At 51.3% G+C, this 12,383-nt stretch overlaps 1 protein-coding gene across 1 annotated transcript in view; it reads left to right on the top strand.

Annotated features, from left to right (window-relative positions):
* Window positions 1–12,383, top strand: part of LOC103529812 (striatin-interacting protein 2) — a 38,410-nt gene that overhangs the window by 8,865 nt on the left and 17,162 nt on the right. The window contains exons 11-17 of the mRNA XM_030463213.1: window positions 511–576; window positions 1,218–1,281; window positions 2,693–2,764; window positions 3,043–3,117; window positions 4,574–4,671; window positions 5,199–5,325; window positions 10,632–10,732. Coding sequence (XP_030319073.1) covers window positions 511–576; window positions 1,218–1,281; window positions 2,693–2,764; window positions 3,043–3,117; window positions 4,574–4,671; window positions 5,199–5,325; window positions 10,632–10,732 — 603 coding nt within the window. The remainder of the gene's footprint in view (window positions 1–510; window positions 577–1,217; window positions 1,282–2,692; window positions 2,765–3,042; window positions 3,118–4,573; window positions 4,672–5,198; window positions 5,326–10,631; window positions 10,733–12,383) is intronic.

Raw genomic sequence — 12,383 nt, 5'->3', positions numbered from 1 at the left:
TGCTCCAAATGAGGGTTATTTTTCTTAGCTGATGCCTGAAAATCCCCCTGGATTTCTTCCTGCCAGTGAGAGCCCTGGCTCCTGGTTCATGTCCTTCTTCTAGGGCTGAGAGCCTGAGCAGTTCTCATGAAAGATGCCCAAGGTGGGACATGATGGAGCAGCTCCTGGAGCAGCATGTGCTCTGCCAGACTGCAGGGCCAACATTTGTTTGCTCAAAGTGAGCAGATGCTGCTGGAAGATGCAAGTGCTGGCAACACAGAAGGTGGAAAAAAAGGTTGCAGAGAACTCATCTCAGATTATTTGCATGCTCCCAGGAAGCTCCACAGCAAACAGAAATTATTTTGGTTCACAGTGAGAGCATTGGTGGCTCTAACCTGGTGCTGTTAAGACCTCTGGAAATCAGTCCTAGAAAGGTTCTTGCTGTCCTTTCTGAGCAGTGCAGGCTGTGATCTGGTGTCTCTCCCATTTTCCAACCTTCTCCTTGTTTTTCTTTCTCTGCTGCTCCATCAGACAGAAGGACATTGAGCATTTCCTGGAAGCCAGCAGGAACAAATTCATCGGATTCACACTGGGCCAGTGAGTGGTGTTACCTGTGCAGCTCCAACAAAATCTGTCCTGGAGCTGCTGAACTGCTGGGAGGTGTCCCCAGGGCTCAGTTTTTCTCTCCTCAACCAACCTGGGGCATCCTGAGGATGATGAGGACCCAGTGCTGGATTTCCCTGGGGCTGCAGCAGGGCTCTCAGTGTTATAAAAACACATCCTAGGAGATGCTGATCTCCAGGGACCTCTTTCTATTAAAAAATCAGACCTAGCTTGGAATAAGTGACCCCCAGCCCAAGCCAGAGGGGTCACTGTGGGAGGGAGTTGGGACAAGGTGGTACCCACAGAACATGACCCAGGTTGTGCCTAAATCAAGCTGTGGGTGCAGAGTCCCCCTGGCCTGGTTCCCTTGTTGGTTTTAGGGGCAGTGCTGAGCTGAAGCTGACACCATGCAGGGACCTGATTTCACCCCAAATCTTCACCCTGAGGTCACCCCTCTCAGGTGCAGCTTTTCTGGGTGCCAGGGCAGCTCCCACCAACTCCTCTCCCATTTCCTGACCCCTTTGGGGATGTGTTCAGTGGATTCATCAGGCTGCAGGTTCCCTTTTATGTGACCTTGCATGGCATGGAAGTGTTCAAGCCAGCTCTTCCTCCCAGCCCTCTCTCATCCCCCACAGAGACACCGAGACCCTGATAGGGCTGCCACGACCCATCCATGAAAGTGTGAAGACACTGAAGCAGGTAAGAGGGGGGCTCCATGCATGGCACCTGCATGAAGCAGCCCAGAAAACCTTGCTGAGCAGCAGTCAGACTTTCTGACCACATCCTGCCACTCCCTGGCACTCAGCAGATGCTCTGAGGTGGGATCAGACCCATGGGCATCTCATGGAAGGGAAAAAAAACCATAAATTGTTGGCCAAAACTTGTAGAGGGGTTGCAGGGCATCAAGTCTCACACCCATATTTGTGGGACAGGAGTTGGAAGGAGTTTGAGGCTCCTCAGTCAGGGTTTAACACTGCCCTGGCAATTAAACCAAATAACAGATTCTCACTATTAATCCCCCTCCCCTGCCTGATAAAGAAAGGAGAGAGAATAAGGGAGAGAGACTGATGGGTTGGGAACTAAACTACACAGCTTGAATGGAACAGGAATGAGAAATAGGAAAAATGACTCAATCTATACAAATCTACAGGAAAATTGATCCCAGGTTTCTTCCCCCTTTCCCCCAAGAACTCTCCCATCCCCACTGAGGCTGCAGGGCAGCCCTGGGAAAGTCCAGGCTGGAATCCTGGGCTCAGGAGCAGTTGGGAGCTGGAGGCAGGAACACACAGATTCAGGCTGGGATGGATCAGGAGCAGAGGCAGAGGAAGGGATGGAATCCTCCCAGGATGCTGAAGCAAAGAGGGAGAGGGGAAGAAGGGGAAGCAGGAAGGGGTTTGAGCCTGGGGATCCCTCCAGTTTCTCCTGAGGATGAGGTGTATGGGATGGAATCCTCTGTTTGGTCAATTCTGGTCATTTCTCTTGTCTGTTCCTCCCCACAGGAGGGTTTCAGGTGGGACCTCTTGACTCCTTTTCTCCTTTTGGAGGGCCAAATGTTGCTCAGAGCTGAGCAGTGTCCTTGGCTCTGCAGCCCATTCTCCAGCAGTAACTCTAACCATGGAGTGGGATCAGTCCCAGCAGCAGCCACTGCCTGAGAAACTTGCTGTGAATTTCAGCAAGTGCAGCTCCTGACAAGAGACTGAGCTGAAAGCAAAAGCACAAGCCAGAAAATCCCCTTTCTCCTGGCCCAAAGCATCAGTTCAGTTTTCTGCTCCTCTCCAGTTGGGCTCCAGCAGGCCTTGCAGTCAGAGCTCCTTCCCCCTCTCCCTTGGGAAGTTGGTTTGATGCATCCAGGGAAGGTCTGGAAAGCTTTGGAGGGGATGGATATCCCTGGTATGAGGTGTGGGAACTTTGTCCAACCTCTGGGTGAAACACAGAGATGGGTTGGAGCAAGGGGGTCCCTTCTTGTTAGGTGTCAGAGGAAAGGTTCTCCATGGATCTGCTGTGGTCTCTTCACCTAACTGAGATATTCCTGAAATGAGGAAATGTCATCACTGAGGGTTTCATCCTTCAGCTGTGATGTTGCTCTGCCTCTCTCTCTGTGTTTTCCCAGCACAAGTACATTTCCATCTCAGATGTGCAGATCAAGAATGAGGAGGAGCTGGAGAAGTGCCCCATGTCCTTGGTAAGGAGTTGCTGCTCCCCATCACTCCACAGATGGGTGGAAAGTTCCCAAGGTGTCACAGAAATCCACTTGGTCTTTGTAGCCCTTAGGACACACCTTAGATGCTCTTTTTTTGCTAGAATTTCATCTCTTGATCAAATGTAGCAGTGGAGAAAGGCCTGGGGCAGCTATGGCCATGGTTAAGTCCTCAAGCTGGGTTATATGGAGATGACCAACACAGCTCAAGAGGATGGACCTGAAATAATTTTTCCCTTGTTTCTGGTGTTTCTCTGTGCTAGGGGGAAGAGGAAGTCCAAGAAACCCCTTGTGAGGTCCTGTACAGAGCAATGTTGTACAACCTCCCCCAATACATGGTAAATCTCTGCTTCTTCAAAGTAAAAAAGAGTTTTTGAGTGGGGAATGGGGACAAAGTGGGAGCTGCAGAGCTGGGGGGGTGTTCAGGACTTGGATGGGGATATTTTGTTGGGAATCCAGAGCAGAGTTGGGTGGAAAGTACAGTGGAAGAGGAAGGATTCAGAGGATCAGGTGCAGACATTGATGCAAGATGGGTCAAGATGATGACAAGATGGGTCAGTGGTCAGAAAATAGGATCTGTGTGTGGGGGGGATATGGGCCAAGGGACAAATCCCTCTTCCTGGGAGCATCTGTCCATGCCTGGTCAGATTTGTGGGGGGGGGATATGGGCCAAGGAACAAATCCCTCTTCCTGGGAGCATCCTCCTTTATGCCTGGTCAGAAAATAAGATTTGGGGGGGGGATATGAGCCAAGAAACAAATCCCTCTTCCTGGGAGCATCCCTTCATGCCTGGTCAGAAAATAGGATTTGTGGGGGGGGGGGATATGGGCCAAGGAACAAATCCCTCTTCCTGGGCATCCCCCTTCATGTCTGGTCAGAAAATAGGATGTGTATGGGGGGGGATATGGGCCAAGGGACAAATCCCTCTTCCTGGGAGCATCCCCCTTCGTGCCTGGTCAGAAAATAGGATTTGGGGGGCCAAGGGACAAATCCCTCTTCCTGGGGATCCCCCTTTATGCCTGGTCAGAAAATAAGATTTGGGGGGGGAATATGGGCCAAGGAACAAATCCCTCTTCCTGGGGATCCCCCTCCATGCCTGGTCAGAAAATAGGATTTGAGGGGGGATATGAGCCAAGGAACAAATCCCTCTTCCTGGAGATCCCCACTCCAAGCCTGGTCAGAAAATAGGATTTGAGGGGGGATATGGGCCAAGGAACAAATCCCTCTTCCTGAGACCATCCCTTCATGCCTGGTCAGAAAATAGGATGTGTATGGGGGGGATATGGGCCAAGGAACAAATCCCTCTTCCTGGAGATCCCCCTCCATGCCTGGTCAGAAAATAGGATGTGGGGGGCCAAGGGACAAATCCCTCTTCCTGGGAGCATCCCCCTTTATGCCTGGTCAGAAAATAGGATGTGTGGGGGGGGGATATGGGCCAAGGAACAAATCCCTCTTCCTGGGAGCATCCCCCTTCATGCCTGGTCAGAAAATAGGATTTGGGGGGCCAAGGGACAAATCCCTCTTCCTGGGAGCATCCCTTAATGTCTGGTCAGAAAATAGGATTTGTGGGGAGGATATGGGCCAAGGAACAAATCCCTCTTCCTGGAGATCCCCACTCCAAGCCTGGTCAGAAAATAGGATTTGAGGGGGAACATGGGCCAAGGAACAAATCCCTCTTCCTGGGACCATCCCTTCATGTCTGGTCAGAAAATAGGATGTGTATGGGGGGGGATATGGGCCAAGGAACAAATCCCTCTTCCTGGGGATCCCCCTCCATGCCTGTTCTCCCTGCAGATAGCTTTACTGAAGATTCTCCTTGCTGCAGCTCCCACCTCCAAAGCCAAGACTGATTCCATCAACATCCTGGCTGATGTGCTGCCCGAGGAGATGCCGTGAGTCCCCAGGGCCACCAACCCTCTTGGCTTGGCCAGGAAGTCTTGGACTGGGCAGGAGAGTTGGGATTTGCCAATAGATTTATCCAGATGGGGGAGATCTCTTTGGAGAGGTGCAAGCTCCTCGTGGTGCTGGAGCAGAGCTGGTTTTTCAGGAGTGTGACGATTCCAGAGGAGTTGGTGGTCACTGATCTCTGCTGGCTTAGTGACACAAACCCTGGAATGATGCTCATGGATATAAATCATAAAGATCCCTGAAGGTATGGTAGGTGTCCCAGAACTGGGAGGTGTCCCACTCTCCCAGAATTGCTGGTGGAGAGCAATCAGCATTTTTTTTTTTTTCCCTTTTTTTACTGCACTTTGGTGTCACCAGACAGGAGGGGAGGGAAGTGAGAGCCCTGGAGGGAAGTGAAGATCTCAGTTTCTGTAGAGTTTCTGTAGTCTATATGAATAAAAACTCAACAGTTCCTTGGTCCTTGCCTCAGTACCCACCCTGCTGTTGGCTTTTTTTTTCCCCTCCAACCCAGCATCACTGTTCTTCAGAGCATGAAGCTGGGGATGGATGTGAACAGACACAAAGAGATCATTGTGAAGAGCATCTCAGCTTTGCTGCTCCTGCTCCTCAAGCACTTCAAGCTGAACCACATCTACCAGGTGAGCAGAGAGAAGGGGCTGAGCTGGAGCTGATGGTCCTGATAGATCCAATCCTAAAAGATCTTTCCTGGGAGGTTTTTCCCTGAGGAGCTGCAGGTCAGCAGCTCCAGGTGAGGATTTGTATAGGGATGCTCAGGCAGGGATAAACCTGGCTGCCATGCACCTCCTGCCTGTGTTCTGCTGTTTCCACTCACATGGAAAATCTTTCCAGACTTCTGGAAAAATTCATGCTGGAGCTGATCAGGTTCAAATTCAGGAGATTTGCCCCAGCAGAGATGGGAAGGGAGTAGGGGAAGCCCCTCTTTTGCTCTGTTTCATGTCTGGTGACCAGAAATAGTGCTGGGTAGGACCTCAGGAGCTCAACTGATCCAATCCTCTGTCCCTCAGCAGGATCAAGTTCTGGCAGTTCCAGTTTCAGCAGAACCTGGAGGTCTGGGTCCTGGCTGCAATGGGGTTTTTGTTTCATTTGCATGGCACCAATTGAACTTGGCCTTCATCAGGGCTTTCCTTGATTAAAAAAAAATACCAAATACTGATTTGAGCTGTAGCCTGGGCCCAGTTCTCCATCTGTTCTACAAATCAAACAATTAGGGCTTCCTATTTTTCTTTTCCTTTTAAAGCCTTCAGCATGGCACAAATCCACCTGTGTTATGAAGCCCACTGCTATTTATCTGACAATAAATACAAATCCATATGCAGGACAGGATAAATGAAACAAGCCCCCATGGTTTTGCAATCCTACATCTGTTTCCTCCATATCCCTTCACTCATTTTTCTTCTTTCAACCCCAAAACAGCTCCTCTCATCCCTCCCCCCGTGGCAGGGGGACCCTTGCAGTCTGCTGCTAAGTCTGGAGGCAGCTGTGTGGTTTCATTCTGCTTTTGTGTCTGATTTTTGGGTGAGCACTCATCATTTCCCTTGCTGCTGAAGCTGTTCTCACCCTAAAAACCTCTGTGAGGGCTGAGCTGGTGGTTGCAGCATCCATGGAGGGCAGGGGGGGATGTGACTGGTCCAGGCTCTGCTGGGGCTCTCTCTGTGCTCCTGGGATGCTGCATTGGAGGCAACAACTCCACAGACCTGCACAGCTCATGGTTGGGTTTATCTCTGAAAATAATTTGATGGTGACAGCCCTGAGGAGAAGGATTTGGGGGTGGGGGTGGCCCAGAAGCTCCAGGTGAGTCCTCAGTGTGTGCTTACAGCCCAGAAACCAAGCAGGTCCTGGGCTGCATCAAAAGCAGCAGAGACAGAAAGTCAAGGGAGGGGATTCTCCCCCTCTGCTCTGCTCTGCTGAGAGCCCACCTGGAGCTCTGTGTCCAGTTGTGGAGTCCCCAACATCAGAAGGACACAGAGCTCCTGGAAGGTGTCCAGAGCAGAGCCACTCAAATGCTCAGAGGGCTGAGCACCTCCCTGGGAAGCCAGGCTGAGGGCTTGGGGTTGTTCAGCCTGGAGAAGAGGAGGCTCCCAGGTGAGCTTAGAGCAACCTTCCAATATCTGAAGGGGCTCCAAGAAAGCTGGGGGAGGGCTTTGGACACGGGGGGGTAGGGAGAGGAGAAGGGAAATGGGTTAAAACTTGGAGAGAAAGGGGAGATTGAGGTTGGAGATGGGGAGGAACTTCTTGAATTTGAGGGTGGGGAGAGCCTGGCCCAGGTTGTCCAAGGAAGTTGTGGCTGCCCCATCCCTGGCAGTGTCTCAGGTCAGGTTGGATGGAGCTTGGAGCACCCTGGGCTGGTGGGAGGTGTCCCTGCCCATGCAGGGGGTTGGGACTGGATGAGCTTTGAGGTCCCTTCCAACCCAAACCATTCCATGATTCTATGACAATATGTTTTTGGAGTCTCTCTCCAACTGAGCTCTAAAAGCCCCAAGTGCTGTTCCAGGGAGTGTTTCAGAGCTGCACAAACCAGGGGCATTTGGATCTCCTTGCATCCAGTGTCCATCAGGATGCCCAAAGATGGGAGAACTTCAGTCCTTCCATCAGCTGATTTAAGTGACCCACTTGGGGGGTTCTGACCCTGCAGAAGGGGACAGGGCTGAAAGGACCCAGATGACAGAAACCTGACCCAAGCACAGCCCTCACAGAGATTATCCTGGGGATAAATTTCCCAGGATTGCTGTGGCTGCCCCATCCCTGGCAGTGTCTCAGGTCAGGTTGGATGGGGCTTGGAGCACCCTGGGCTGGTGGGAGGTGTCCCTGCCCATGCAGGGGGTTGGGACTGGATGAGCTTTGAGGTCCCTTCCAACCCAAACCATTCCATGATTCCACCCTTCAGATTTGGATCATTTGGAGTGAATACCAGGACAGTTTAATGGCTCAGTGCCTAAAATGCTTTGGAAACACAAAAAGTGAAGGCCTGGCTTGTGCAAACTCCCACCTTGGAGACCCAAGCTGCCAATGTCTTTTCCAACCCAAACCATTCCATGATTCTACAATTCTACTCATTTTCCTTGGTTCCATCCTTTGTAACCCCCTCATTGCTGTGTTTCCAAGCAGTTTCCAAGCAGCTTGGATCCCAGTTAGCAGGGCTGCTGGTTACTCATGCACTACTAACAGCTGGTAGTGATGGTGTAGTGAGAGTCACCAGCTTGTACCAGGCTGTCCCAAACAGCTTGTCCCAAACTTTCTGTGCTCTCACATGTGGGATGTTGATGGGAGGTTGGGATGAGGTGGGAGAGGGTGAGGTGGGATAAGATGTGGCTGCTCTTTGGGTCTCTTTCCTTAGAGGATTGGTTTGGGGTTATTACACAGCTGTGCATACCCAGAGTATTTCTGTTTAGAGGGGGAGGGAAATAAAAAGCATGTGTGAAGGAAAAGGTCCTTTTCTTCAGTCAAAATTTGAAAAGGGTTTAGAGGAGGAGAAGGATCTGGGGGTCCTGACAGACACAAAGTTATCCAGGAGCCAGCAGTGAGCCCTTCCTGCCAGGATACCAAGGGAATCCTGGGCTGTATAAAGAAGAGGGTGGCCAGAAGGTGGATGGAAGGAATTCTCCTCCTCTGCTCTGGTGAGGCCACAGCTGGAACCCTGCATCCAGTTTGGTGCTCCCCAGTTCAAGAGAGACTGGGATCTACTGGAGAGAGTCCAGAGGAGGGTCCCTTCCAACCTTAGCTATCCTATGGTTCTATGATATTGTTCTCAGAGTACTACCAGGCCATGAAAGGATGTCCCAGTGCTGAGAAATCTACCCTAACTATTTAAAATACAACCAAATTCAGTATTGAAAGTAATTATTCATCCAGAGACATCTCCAGCTATTCCCTAATTCACTAGGGAAGATGTTTTCTGAGCTCTCAAGTCTTGTACCTTCAATGCTCCTACCAAACATCAAGTCTCAAAGGAGGGAAGTTCAGAGCAACTTTTCTTTCTTTGCACAAAATCTGATATTGCCTTTTTTTAATTATTATTATTATTTTTGTTCTACAATGGATCAGCACCCATTGGTCTTGGCAGTGGCATGGTGCACCAAGTGCTTCTCAGGAGAGGATGATCTTTGCACTCATGTCTTGGGGTCAAGAGAGTGGTGCTGAACGGGGCTGCATCCAGTTGGCGGCCGGTCACTAGTGGTGTCCCCCAGGGATCAGTGTTGGGCCCAGTTCTGTTCAATATCTTCATTGATGATTTAGGTGAGGGGATTGAGTCCATCATCAGCAAATTCACAGATGACACCAAGCTGGGAGGAAGTGTGGATCAGCTGGAAGGCAGGAGGGCTCTGCAGAGGGACCTGGACAGACTGGAGAGTTGGGATGATTCCAACGGGATGAGGTTCAACATTCCAAGGGCCGGGTCCTGCACTTTGGCCACAACAACCCCATGGGGAGCTCCAGGCTGGGGACAGAGTGGTTGGAGAGCAGCCAGGCAGAAAGGGACCTGGGAGTCTGGATTGCCAGGAAGCTGAACATGAGCCAGCAGTGTGCCCAGGTGGCCAAGAAGGCCAATGGCATCCTGGGCTGTATCAGAAACAGCGTCACCAGCAGGTCCAGGGAAGGGATTCTTCCCCTGTGCTCAGTGCTGGTTAGGCCACACCTCGAGTCCTGTGTCCAGTTCTGGGCCCCTCAGTTTAAGAAGGATGTAGAGGTCCTGGAACAGGTCCAAAGGAGGCAACCAGGCTGGTGAAGGGACTCGAGCACAGGCCCTATGAGGAGAGGCTGAGAGAGCTGGGGCTGTTCAGCCTGAAGAAGAGGAGGCTCAGGGGAGACCTCATTACTGTCTACAACTACCTGAAAGGAGGCTGTAGCGAGGTGGGAACTGGACTCTTTTCACAGACGACCTTCAACAAGACAAGAGGACACAGTCTTAAGTTGTGCCAGGGGAGGTTTAGGTTAGATATTAGAAAGAATTTCTTCACGGAGAGGGTGATCAGGCTATGGAATGGACTGCCCGGTGAGGTGGTAGATTCTCCGTCCCTGGAGACATTTAAAAACAGACTGGATGTGGCACTCAGTGCCATGGTCTAGCAACTGCTCCGGTGGGTCAAGGGTTGGACTAGATGATCTCTGAGGTCCCTTCCAACCCGGCTAATTCTATGATTCTATGATTCTATGAAATACTGGAGTCCAGAGGAGGGTGAAAAAGATATTTGGGGGATTGGAGCATCTCTGTGATGAGGAAAGGCTGAGAGAGCTGGGACTCTTCAGCCTGGAGAAGAGAAGGCTGAGGGGAGCCCTTGTTCATGTCCCCAAGTACCTAAAGGGTGGGTGCAAGGAGGATGGAGCCAAACTCTTCTCAGGAGTTCCCAGGGACAGGATGAGGGGCACCAGGCACAAGCTGGGCCATGGGAAGTTCCTTTTAAACCTCCTTTGCTGGGAGGGTGCCCAGGCTGCCCAGGGAGGTTTTGGAGTCCCCTTTGCTGGAGATATTCAACCCCCCCTGGATGCAGGGCTGGGTGATGTGCCCTGGATGATGATGCTTGGACTGGGTGATCTCTGGAGGTCCCTTCCAGCTCTGATTCTGTGAATTATTGTATTTTCTCCTGTACTAGCTACACCTCCTTCTTCCCTCTTCCTTCTTTTGCCATAGATTTTTACCTTAAAGCTTCACTGCAGTGGTTATGTGCAGCTATTCCTAAATTACTGTAAAATAAATAAAGTAAATAAAGTTTTTGTGTCCCCACTCTATGGGAAATAATTTTCCAGTTGCTGGGAGTTGCTGGGTGGGATGCAAGCCCTGTACAGCAGAGTTCTGCAAGGGAAAGATGGGCTGCAAGGTGTCTAGAGCAAACCATGAAGACTGCTTTGCTTTCTGGCTGGGAATGGGTTTCCATTCCCAGGTGCTGCTCCCACCTCCCCCTGACCCCTTTTCCCTTCTCTTCCTCAGTTTGAATACGTGTCCCAACATTTGGTGTTTGCCAACTGCATCCCACTGATCCTGAAGTTCTTCAACCAGAACATCCTGTCTTATATCACTGCCAAAAACAGGTACAGCCACTTCTGGGCAAGAGAAAGATGATGGGGCAGGGAGGTTTTGTGCGTGGGGAACCTTTCCAGCTGCTGGGTTTCCATCTCTGCTCCCTGGCACAGGTTTGGGGGCACAGGAATCCTCAGGGGGGGAGCAAATCCCTTCTGCTTAATAAGGAGAACAGGTTTGGGGGTTCCCAGGGGTTCCTATTCACTACTAAAATACCCAGAGACATCTCCCATCTGACTGTAGAGTTTTTTCATCTTTATGTGGAGCACAGTCCAGAGCCAAAGCCTCAAAAAGCCTTGATGGAGCAGAGCCTTCTAGGGTTTTTTCCCCACTTTTTATGGCTGTAATTCAGCTTTCCTGACTTCTCTGGGTTTTGCAGAGTTGCCAGTGCTTTCACTTCTGATTTAAGAAAGAGGCACCGGCCCCATTTGGAGTTTGGGCAGGGGCTGGCTGGATCAGCACAAGGCGGTGGATGTGGTTTACCTGGATTTCAGCAAAGCCTTTGACACCGTCCCCCATAGCATTCTCCTGAAAAAGCTGTCAGCCCACAGCTTGGACAGGAGCACCCTTTGCTGGGTTAGGAACTGGCTGGAGGGCCGGGCCCAGAGAGTGGTGCTGAACGGGGCTGCATCCAGTTGGCGGCCGGTCACTAGTGGTGTCCCCCAGGGATCAGTATTGGGCCCGGTTCTGTTCAATATCTTCATTGATGATTTAGATGAGGGGATTGAGTCCATCATCAGCAAATTCACAGATGACACCAAGCTGGGAGGAGTGTGGATCAGCTGGAAGGCAGGAGGGCTCTGCAGAGGGACCTGGACAGACTGGAGAGTTGGGATGATCCCAAGGGGATGAGGTTCAACATTCCAAGGGCCGGGTCCTGCACTTTGGCCACAACAACCCCATGGGGAGCTCCAGGCTGGGCACAGAGTGGCAGAAAGGGACCTGGGAGTCTGGATTGCCAGGAAGCTGAAGAGGAGCCAGCAGTGTGCCCAGGTGGCCAAGAAGGCCAATGGCATCCTGGCCTGTATCAGAAACAGCGTCACCAGCAGGTCCAGGGAGGTGATTCTTCCCCTGTACTCAGCGCTGGTTAGGCCACACCTCGAGTACTGTGTCCAGTTCTGGGCCCCTCAGTTTAAGAAGGATGTAGAGGTCCTGGAACAGGTCCAAAGGAGGGCAACCAGGCTGGTGAAGGGACTCGAGCACAGGCCCTATGAGGAGAGGCTGAGAGAGCTGGGGCTGTTCAGCCTGAAGAAGAGGAGGCTCAGGGGAGACCTCATTGCTGTCTACAACTCCCTGAAAGGAGGCTGTAGCGAGGTGGGAACTGGACTCTTTTCACAGACGACCTTCAACAAGACAAGAGGACACAGTCTTAAGTTGTGCCAGGGGAGGTTTAGGTTAGATATTAGAAAGAATTTCTTCACGGAGAGGGTGATCAGGCATTGGAATGGACTGCCCGGTGAGGTGGTAGATTCTCCGTCCCTGGAGACATTTAAAAACAGACTGGATGTGGCACTCAGTGCCATGGTCTAGCAACTGCTCCGGTGGGTCAAGGGTTGGACTAGATGATCTCTGAGGTCCCTTCCAACCTGGCTAATTCTAAGAACTGAAATAGCACAGTTCTGGGCTGGGTAGGATTTCCTCATTTGGAGGAGAGGGACACAA

Source organism: Calypte anna, chromosome 1 (assembly GCF_003957555.1).
Source record: "Calypte anna isolate BGI_N300 chromosome 1, bCalAnn1_v1.p, whole genome shotgun sequence".
NCBI classification, from domain to species: Eukaryota; Metazoa; Chordata; class Aves; order Apodiformes; family Trochilidae; genus Calypte; species Calypte anna.
Note: the sequence above shows the minus strand (reverse complement) of the source record. Positions and strands in the feature narration are given on the sequence as shown.